Source organism: Dasypus novemcinctus, chromosome 14, assembly GCF_030445035.2.
Source record: "Dasypus novemcinctus isolate mDasNov1 chromosome 14, mDasNov1.1.hap2, whole genome shotgun sequence".
Taxonomy (NCBI): domain Eukaryota; kingdom Metazoa; phylum Chordata; class Mammalia; order Cingulata; family Dasypodidae; genus Dasypus; species Dasypus novemcinctus.
In genome coordinates this window covers 65,495,869-65,506,650 of record NC_080686.1, presented here as the reverse complement: position 1 = coordinate 65,506,650, position 10,782 = coordinate 65,495,869, and the positions used below count along the sequence as shown (strand labels likewise).

General features: G+C 44.5%; 1 protein-coding gene across 1 annotated transcript; it reads right to left on the bottom strand.

Annotated features, from left to right (window-relative positions):
• Nucleotides 1–1,045: 1,045 nt before the first annotated feature.
• Nucleotides 1,046–9,422, bottom strand: ODF1 (outer dense fiber of sperm tails 1). Its single transcript, XM_004476403.3, has 2 exons — nucleotides 8,994–9,422; nucleotides 1,046–1,597 (listed from the first exon to the last, which is right to left on the bottom strand). Exons 1-2 carry the CDS (start codon nucleotides 9,311–9,313, stop codon nucleotides 1,165–1,167), a joined length of 753 nt encoding a protein of 250 aa, XP_004476460.2. The 5' UTR covers nucleotides 9,314–9,422; the 3' UTR covers nucleotides 1,046–1,164.
• Between the last annotated feature and the right edge of the window lie 1,360 nt (nucleotides 9,423–10,782).

The following is a 10,782-nucleotide window of genomic DNA, read 5'->3' as shown; positions in this document are numbered from 1 at the left end:
TGCTGTCACTATAATATTGCTCAATCTTGAACTTGAAGGAAGCCTTTAAAGAGAAAACTGGGAGACCTTCAAGATCCCATGCAGAAGTTCTCCACCTTAGCTGCAGGTTTGAATTACCTGGAGAACTTTTAAAAACCTCGATGCCCAGGTTGCACCTCAAATGTATTGCTTTAGAATCTCTGGAGATTATAGCCAGGCATCCCTATTTTTAAAGCTCCTCAAATGAGTCCCATGAGCAGCCAAGACTGGGAACTCCTGCCTCAACCTATTTACAGCAGAGCCCGATGAGAGGCGAACTGTGCAGACTTGAGGGTTTTATGTTCCTAGACTCTAGCAGTCAGCTTTGAAATTTGCAATATCCTCATTGATTTTTCCCATTCTGTTCTCCCTTTACACTATTTCTGTCCCAGCCATCAAAAAATGGCTCCTGGTCATCTCACAAGGATGCATGGTATGTTCAGGTGAACTACATACTCGTCTTGTGAAAGCTGAGTGTTCCACTCACGAGTCTTGACCTTCTGTACCTAAGAGCAGTTTTAGGAAATTGAGAAAAGCAGTTAATTGCAGTAAATTCTGTGGAGTAGAAGGTTGCAAAATTACCCTGAACTGGACATGGTCAAGCACAAAAATCACAGGAATGTTGAAAAATGGCAAGCTATGTGACCATCCCACCCTCTGTCAGTGTACTTGCTCCCTGAGTACTTTTCTACTCTGATCATTGCCCCTATACAAACCCCAACTGCATTTTGCTGGGGGAGTCCTTCTCTCTTGCATGTTTCCTAATGCAGTAGCATTGGGAAAAGTGCTTGCCTTCAACCCTAACTAGTCTCCATTGCTGCTTTCATAGTTTGCATAGCTTTCAATGGCTAGACCATTTCCCCGGATCATTGGGAAAAGCAATACCTAGGGACGCCTACCAAAAACCATCTCCTGGAATATGGAAGAGGACGTGGGCTCCCATTCCCACCCATTAAGTTTTCACAAGCGCACTGACTGGGCAGGGCTCCTGTAGTGGGTTAAACCAAAGGACTGACACAACAGCCGCTGGATTGCACTTATGTATTCAGCTTCCTACGTACTTGAACAACATGGAACATGGGAAGGGGAAGAGAAACACTGGAAGAGCTGCCTGGCTTGACTATCGCTGGCTTCTACTCACACGCTTTACAAAATCATCTTCCTACAGGAAAATCGGCTTCCGCAGGGGTAGCACGGGTTACAGGGGTCGCACGGGCTGCAGGGGCTACAGGGGTTGCAGGGGCTGCACGGGTTGCAGGGGTTGCAAGGGAGACAGGGGGACGCACACGGGTAACAGGGAGACTCGATCTTGACGCAACTGCCGAGCCCGTAGGAGTACGTGACGTCTTTCTCATCCACACAGGGCGGCAAGCTGAACTCTTTGCAGATGTTCATGTAGCTGTACTTTTTCGATCCGAGGCAGTCGTACCTGTTCTCCCGCTCCGCTGACACGCACACTTTTCCGTCCTTCACCCGAACTTTCACTTGATCAGGCTCGAAGCCGCACACGTTCACTGATCCTAAAATGTTACTGCTGCAGCAAGAGGAGGCCAGAATTCTATTTGTTGTTCTTCTCAGTCTGGAATTTAGGAAATGAAAAGGGTGTGAGGAAGAAGCTCAGACTTCAGAAATCACACACAGCTTGAGAAGCAATATTTCCAGCTCTTGTTTTTTAAATAGCAAAGCTAAACAATATTCATTGTGACAAGAAAATGTTACAAAAGCGTATAAAGTAAAAAGGAAGAATCCTCTCCTGTAAATCTCACTGTTTCAAGGTAAGCCTCTGTTAACAACTGTTGGGTGTGTGATCTTCCGGATCTTTCTTTTATTGGTTGTGGAACCTTGGACAGGTTCCTTAATCACTCTGTGACTCAGTTTCATTAGCAGTTAAATGGAGGTCATATTAATACTACTTCACGTGGCTCTTGGGAAGGCTAGATAAGATGATGCATTTTACTTAACATGCTAAGTCCTGCTTAGTTATTGTCGTTATCATTATTACTGCTATTACTACTATCGTATCATAATCGACACCTAGGGCTTCTTTATTTTACAAAAGTAGGATCCAAGGACTAGAAAGCCTTTACACAGTGCATTTCAAAGGTAGCCTTCAGTCTCAGAACCCAGCGCTGCTGATCCCCAGGACCGGTGCTGCCACTGCACAGGCACGCAGACTCAGCCCGGAAGCTCCACGAACCATCTACACGACAGGAGTGCCCCAGCCCCAATCCCTGCTGTGCCAGCTTCCACGGGCTGGCTGCCTCCATCTTCCTGTGACGGCAGGAATGTGTGGACAAGCTGGCTCCAGCAGGGATCCGGTCAACTTAGAGACCCTGGGATCGGATATGCAATGACCTGCCACTGAGGTGCTGGATCTGCTCCTACCATCTTGCATCTTGCGGCATCTCTTCCCAACTCTTCCTGCAGTGAACTCAGGTTGATAGCTAGAAATCAACCTTGGTGGGAGCATTTACACCGTGGAAACTGGAAAACTCTACAAATTAGGGCTTTCTCTCCCTACACCTCAGCCGGTTGTTCCATACCACTACCTGTGACCCACCCACCCATTGCCCGAACAGCAAGATCTGACCTCCTGCAGCAGCAAACCCAGGTCTCCTTGTTCCTACAGAGCTGCCTTGCTTCACCTCAGCCTTCCTGCTATGTGAATCCTTAGTACAAGAAAATAATAGCAGCAGCTCACACTGACTGACCACTCATGATATAGCAAGAGGTAGTAAAAGGGAGTGCCCAGAAGTACAGACCCTGGAACAGACATTGGGTTCATGCCTTGGCTCTCCCATTTATTAGCTAGATGACCTGGGATGAGTAAGCTAACCTCTTTGTGCTTCAGGTCCCACATCTGCAAAACTGGGATAATAATAGTAACCCATCCTCATGTTTTGAGGATTAAACTAGTTAATATGAAAAGTATTTAGAATAGTGCTTGGCACATGGTGAAATTCAATAGATGATGTTATGGTTTTGTCTTTTTTTTTTCTTGCAATGCATCATGGAAAGTGCTAACCATGTTAAAAGCATTATTTCATTTAATTTTCACAATAACCCTGTGATGTAGACATAATTACCATCATTTAACACATGGGAGAAATAGTGAATATGGTGACTGGCAGAGCCTAGATTCAAATTCAGTCATGTTTAATGCCAAGGTTATGATTTAAATTATCAGACAGAGTGAACTATCAGATAGAGCAGCCTGGTATTAGCTCTGCATGCTCTGGCCCTACTCTAGATCCCTTTTCTTTCTTATTACCTCATCCTTCCAAAGACATCCTAATGGCCTTTTTATTCCTTGGGGGGGAAAAAAAAGGTAACTGGGTTCCAAGAGACACTCCTGGCAAATCTTTCTGCATCAGTTGGCCTCCAAAGGAAGTTTTAGAGTAGGATTTCCAGAATCTTCTAGTTTGAGGAGTTCGAACTCTATGCTTGTGGGTTTGATTTGAGGTTTAACAGTTCTTACTTTTTTTTCAGTAAATTTTATTTCCACATTTCTTTTTGTTATATGTTATAAAAGTTAAATGTGTGAAAACTCAGAAAATACAGAAAAGCAAAGAAATGGGTTATTAAAAAAATCCCTAATCCCAAATAACACTTAACATTTTGCTGTTAGACTTTCCTGCGTGTGTACGTATGTATGTGCACAAGAGAGTTTTATGTGTGTTTTTATAAAATCATGCTGTACATGCTCTTAATCTGTATTATTCACTCAATAAGCCCTAACATGATTTATTTTACAATAGTATGAGACCTTTCACTGATGGCTACAAGCCCAAACACTTGGGGGCTATTAACAAAATACCCCCAATAGAATTCAGTTCTAGAAGACACCGAGGCAAACAGGTGTAAAGAAATTGTGTAATCAGAGAATTATATGGGTATTATCTTCATTTTCGGTCTTCATCCCAAAGAACCTGAAGGTGGCAGGGCATCTGTAGGCCATTCTAAGGAGAAAGGAAGCAAATTGGACCTTCTTTAAAATCTTTATCTCCTGTGGCAAGCAAGCAAACAAGCACATCTATCTCCCCGGGTGAGCAGGGAGGAGCTTGCCAGAACGGCAGGAAGCAGCCCCAACTCTAGACACTGACCTCTTTGGATGGACCGCCAGCTTGAAGCAGAAACAGCCAAGACCAGAAGTGAAGCTCAGAGCAGAACAGGCACCCCCTGGCTTTCTCAAGAATCTCCCAAGAATCTCTCTTGGTGTGTGCTTGGGCTGAGAATCAAAGCTCTTCATTCATCTCAGATCTTCCCATACAAGATGAGAAATGTATGATCCTGCCACAAAAATGGGGCAGGGTCTCACAAAGAAGGGCCCAGGACACCAAGCAGGATTGCTAGGGGCCGAGCTACTGCCACACTCGATTCCTCCAGAAAAGTCCTCCTGCCCTCGAGATGTATCTGGGGCTAGATCCGTAAGCCCAAGTCGACTCCCAGATTCATCTCAAGAGCTTCCCTTAGCAACCTGAGTTCCAGAATGCAATTTCATGTATTTTATTCCCTTGGCTGCCCTCTTTGTCCTCTATTCCTAATTCACTTTTGCCCCTTTGTCCCTGCAGCAGCTTCACATGGGCCCCCACAAATGTGGGTCTTGGGAAATTGCCTTGGAAGTCTTGGCCAGGTCATGTTTCTTCTTTCTCTTGCTTCTAGGTCTAGGGTCATCAGTAGGGTTGTGTGGGTTTAGGAGAAATTGTGAGAGTCACATTTTACTCATGAGACTCAACTCTAAACTGCAGCTCATATCCCACCTATTGATGTACCCATCACCCCACAAGGGACTTTCCTGGCTCTGTGTGAGGTACTGTGCAAAGAGAGATTGCCTTTTACACTTCTGTTATCATGAGGGTGAAGTTTACCCACAGTTAATTTAGGGTAATTTATCCCTTTGATTCTTTGTAAAAGCCTCTTTGGAAAGCTGAGAACAAGCTAGAGGACAGGTGGGGCCCGTGCTGCCCCTTCTGCTTACTGTTAAGGCTGTATTTCACCGGCATGTACAATTAAGCCCATGAAAGTGAAACAAACCGTCCTCAGCATTGCTGAGCCCTCTGGTCAGCCATCTTCACTAAAATACAAATCCGATTCTGCCTGGTTGAATACAGTAATGAAGATGTCCAAAATGCCTATCCCATACCCTGGAGCAAAGGGGGGCAGATCTTCCTCTAATCATCCATGGACTACTTTCTTTTTTTTTTTTAATTTCTTTCACCTTCCCTGCCCCCTGATGTCTGCTCTCTGTGCCATTCACTGTGCGTTCTTCTGTGTCTGCTTGTATTCTTGTCAGCAGCACCCGGAATCTGTGTCTCGTTTTTGTTGCGTCATCTTGCTGCGTCAGCTCTCCGTGTGTGTGGCGCCATTCTTAGGCAGGCTGTACTTTCTTTTGCGTTGGGCGGCTCTCCTTATGGGGTGCACTCCTTGCACGTCTGGCTCCCCTATGCAGGGGACATCCCTACGTGGCACGGCACTCCTTGCACACATCAGCACTGCGCATGGGCCAGCTCCACACGGGTCAGGGAGGCCCAGGGTTTGAACCGCAGACCTCCCATGTGGTAGGCGGACACCTATCCTTTGGGCCAAGTCCGCTTCCCCATCCCTGGACTACTTTGCTTTCTCTTCCCAACCTTAGATCCATTGCAAAGACCCATTCCTCCTTTCCAACCCATCTTTCCCATTCTCTTCTTTCTTCTATCTTTTTTCTTTTCCAGGTATGTCTCTCCCTCCCAAATTTGAAAATGATGTTCAAAGCAGGCAGACCTTTGATTTGATAGAAAAAGAGCAATTGCCACTAGGCAGGATAGCATAGTACAGGTACATCTGAATCCCCTGGACAGCTTGTTAAAACACAGGTGGCTGAGTCGCATCCCCAGGGTTTTTGGAGGTCAAGATTGTGTTTCTAACAAGTTCCCAGGCATTGCTGCTGCTGCTCTTTCGGGGACCACACTTTGAGAATCACTGACCTGGTGTTAAGCACATGGATTCCAGACTTAGGCAAACCTGGCTTCACATCTCAGCTCTGCCCCCTTCTAGTGACTCAGAATGAATCTCAGTTTCATTATCTATAAGAGGACCAAAATAATATCTCCCAGCAGGGTTATTACAAGAATTAAGTGACCATGAAGTCACATAATTTATCAGTCAATAAAGGGAAATTCTTCTCTACCAGCACTTTTCTTGTTGGCTGTACTAGGCTCTGCCTTATACAGACTTGTCCTACATCTGAAGCTGTATCATTGAAAACAAGTCAAACCAAACGATAGAAATGTGTCTGGCCCAGATGGGTAGCAGCTCCTTCCCCTGAAGCCACAGGGTGACCCAGCTCTGAGACCTGTGAGTTTGAAGAGATGATGATGAGAGGGGCCAAGGGGCGCAACTTGATGCCATCTCTGCAGGAACAGAGCGCCAAGGGAAGTAAGGAAACTCTCCTCTCAGTGGGAAAACCAACCTTTCACAGTCATAAAGCCCCAAAGGTTTCCTCTCTGCTGGCTTGCCACAGCTTAGCTGAGTGGTGACCTCTGGGTCAAAGAGTCAGAGTGGAGGGAATGGAAAGATTCTCTGAGGACCTGGAGCCTGGTGTCTGTTATGGAAGACAATCGAGTCCCCATTGCCAAGGTATCTTTGGAAATAGCTGTTCATTAAACAGTAGAAATGGATTGGACCTTCTATGCACACTCAAAAAAAACACCACAGAGAGAGAGAGAGAGAGAGAGAGAGCAGATAACACTCAAAAATGCCCAAGAAATTTATGGGGGGCTATTTGAGAAATTGTTAGCCAAGGCTTTACCAGTTATTAAAGGAGCATCCAGAGACAGATCAATCTGTCATGCAGAAAAACACCTCCAGGGGGTGCTGTGACAGCTGCAGACCAGGGAATCTTACTTTCCCTTTGGGTAAAGAACCTTCTGAACAGCACAGCTGGCATCTAAAAGGACGTGTTCTGCCTAACAAACCCATTAGCATTCTTTCACGGGGTAAAAGGCCACGCAAATATGATATTTAAACTCAAGCCTTGGGCAAGGAGGTTTCACACCAAAGACGGTTTTAAAAAAATTAAATCAACATGATATTTCAGGATCTATTTAGTTATGGATGGAGAACTGGCTTAGAGATAAGAAAAAAAGGCATTTGACTGGAAGAAAAAATACTAACGGTGGGAATCCTCTGGGACTGGAGCTGGGATCAGAGTTGAATGTTTTCATCCATATTCAGTAAAATTGGATACTTAGGTTTGCTGGTGACACTAAGCCCTTCTGGGTAGTGAAATGTCAAGCTGTCAGAAATAGACCGTTGGAAGATCTCACAAGATGGTGTGAATGGAAGACAAGTGACTCCCGGAGGAGATCCCAGAGGGCAAGCCTGAGGTCATTTCTAAAGTGGACTTGGAGCTTTCAGTTAAGAGATGTAGCCTTGGTGTAAAGACCTGCTTCATATACTGCTGCAGACACGGAAAAAAACAGCAAAACCCTGGGCACTGCGGGAGAAGTATCACAAACCAAAGAAAGCATTTCCTCTTAAACAAACTACAATTCAGCTTCTGTTGTATGTATTGCACTTCTCAAAAGAGGGTCTCCTGGAGAAGGTGTAGAGAGCCCAGGCAAGAAGAATAGAGAGGCATTCCCACCTGGAGAGTCTGGGAAGAGAGATGCTGCAAGGAGACAAAGGCTCAAAAGACTTGGATCAAGCATATTCATGTATTCAAGAACACAGGGAGAGCCGGTGCAGACCTGCTTGCCAGAAACCCGGATTTGGGATGAAGTGTTAAAAAAAGAATCTCTGTTTCATGGTGTGAGCAATTTATGTAACTTGATACCTTAATGAGTTAAAATAAAAATTGGTTCAAATATAGTGTAGAAAAATGTATGGGTGATAGCCTGTCCCAGACTGTTCAGATTCACTGCTGACCTTTGGGGGCTGATGACCTGGACAATTGTCCTTTCCAGTAAAGCATCACTGTCACTGTTGTCAAGGGACTCTATCTCTCTATCTATGTATCTATCTCATCTACTTATCTATTTATGCTCCTCCTGTAAGATAAATAGCATATTAAATCCATTTTTCTGCACCGTACTTTTTTCACTTAACCATACATCAATATGTAAAATGTTTCATCCAATGTTACATCTACATATTATTCCAGTGTATGGGTATACCATAATTTATTTAACCATGGGAACTACAATGTGTCCCATCTTTTTCATCAATGGAAACAGCCTAAATGGGATATGTAGAACAGCAGAAAAAGACTTTCTCCTGGCAATAAAGAAAATGTAATCAAAACCCAAAAACTGTAAAGTGTTTTTTTTTAATTACCCGATTCAATTCAAACCTTTTCAGATCTTTTCTGAAAGTGATGGCTCTTATTTCTGTGGTTTATTCATACAATCCTGAAGAGAGCTGGAAAGGAGGCCAATATAATAGACACAACTCTAGATGAATTTCAAGTCTTTGTCTTGAAATTCAAAGTTGGGGGATGGGAGAAAGGTTTTCCTACAAAACCAAGGAAATGCTTCTATTGTTCAATTTCTTCCCTGCTCTTAAAGCCTCTGGCAAAACATTAAGGATTTGATCAATTATTATTACTTTTCCTATAGTCATTTCTGTAAGTCCAAATACACTCAATTCACTTTACTCATAACCAGAAAAAATGTTCAGCTCGCTGCTACCAATAGCTTTTTAATGACATCCCCTGTTTCCTTGCCTCATTAAAGGCAAATTATTTATCATGTTGGCACTCCTGCTGTAAGCCCCCAGCAGCCTTGCCGATCGACGTCATTACCTTGTCTTTTGAGAATCTTACAATTCCCATCATGGACCCATTTAGCCCTTTTTTCTTAACTTTTTGCTGAGTCACCACAGTCATTAACATGAACCCTTTCATTTTGTTCCCGTACTGATTGTCAAACATTTTTTCCTTATCCCAACTTATAAGGCTACTTATACCAACTATAAAAATCTGAAAGTAAGTTTACTTGGCAAGCTCTCGTTTTTCATCCTCTATGGCTCTAATGGCTTTCCTCTCCAAACTTCTGAGGGATGGTCGAAGACAGTAAAGCTTGACATCACACAGGCAACATGGATAGAGATCACACAGGCCACAAGAGCGTGATCTCTTTGAATAGCACAGGCAGTACGGATATGGGTGCAAGTCACAACAGCAATATGGGTGCATGTATAAGTCGCACAGGCATCGTGTGCTAAGTTCGTCGATGCATCTCAATTGCCTTAGTTCTCTGTCCACCTTCTTTATGTCCCTTCTAACGCTGTCCAAAAGACAACTCAGTGCAGCCATTACAGTCACACCTTATTGTTCTGTGAGTACCTTTGGGAATCGGCACTCCAGGGAAAAAAATTGTTCTAAGCTCTTCTCAGAAGTTTCTTTTAAAATTAAATGAAGCCCACATGCTTCACTTACTTTAAAGCTTGTGTTCTGTGACCTCACTGCCCTCTAAGTATGTCATAGTCTTTTGGTTACCATGTGAACTGTAAACAGTTACAGTCTCCAGAGACCCTCCTAGAGTTACAAAACCACTCCCAGAACCACACTACTGTTGAGATTTCATTCACTCTGAAACTGGACAGGTTCCTTAAGCAAACACAGCTTTTGGGGGTTCACGGGGCTGACCTTTAATGTCTGACTGTGTGTGCGCCAAGGACTAGCCGTGGCTGTGACTGCTGGCCTTGATCCTGTGTTGATCTGGACCTGGGTGATGGAGGAGGCTGCCTGGTTCCTTTCTCTGTGCCCTTCTGACTCTAGCGCTGGCTTGAGACTTAGCTTCCTTTGTCCCTTACACGTTATGACTCAGTCTGGCTCAAGGAAGGTAGAATGAAAAAGAGTTTACCTGTGCGTCTCCGTATCAGATCATCTCAAGTCAGCTTTGCCCTTGACCTTGTGGGCTCCCTGGAGTCCTGCTCACTCTTTACAAGCTGGAGTCCTGACACTTCTGCCCCAGTTCTCTAGTGGCCAGGGACCTGAACGTGAGCTCCCATCACTCAGTAGTCGGGGTCCTGCCCTCCACTACTACCTCTAGTCTTGTGTCCAAGCCTCCAGAAGCTTCATCCCTGACCCTAGTTGATTCCCCAGCATTGGTCCTTGATATTCTTGTAGCCAGCTGTCTGAAGTTGCTTGATGCCAACTGCCTAAAACCCCATCTTCTCCCAGTGTTCTCTTCCTTCAGCAGGATCCACCTCCTGGACCTGGACTCAGCTTCAGCCTTGGTTCACGGTACTTTTATTCCTCTCATCCTTTCCCTTCAAACTGCTATCCAAGTCCCAACCACCTTTAGCTGGACTAAGGCCATGGAGTACTTGAGAAGTGGTTGAATATGATGCCAGAGAGGGAGATAAAGACCAAGTTGTGAAGGGACTTAAAGGCCAAACTAAGGAGTTTGAACTTCATTTTGAGCACAATGAAGATCAATTTTCTTCTGTTAAGAGAAGTTGAAAAATAAGTCAGGCAGCCACGCTAATAGTGTGTCGTGAGGAGTCAACACTAGCGGTATTCTCTGATGGAAGGAAAAAAGGTATGAAATCTGGGAATTGTGGCTATAGGATGGCAAGGATACCAGTGGGATTGCTTCTCCCTGTAGCCACTGAGGCCTCATCCAGTCCATTCTCCACATTGCAGCCAGAGCGATTTTGAGATATAAATTTGTCAGGCTTCACGAACATATCCTCTAAACCCTCCGAAGTCTCCTCTGTTCTCTTAGAAGGGTCAAAATCTTTACAAGGTATAAAACAGCAAGGCCCCTGCCTACCTCT

Excerpts from the sequence above, each read along its gene's own strand:
- ODF1 (XM_004476403.3), bottom strand. The coding sequence starts at position 9,313 with ATGGCTGCACTGAGTTGTCTTTTGGACAGCGTTAGAAGGGACATAAAG. Across the intron at positions 1,598-8,993 it reads GAAAAACGAGAGCTTGCCAA|ACTGAGAAGAACAACAAATA; the intron begins GTAAACTTACTT and ends CCTAAATTCCAG.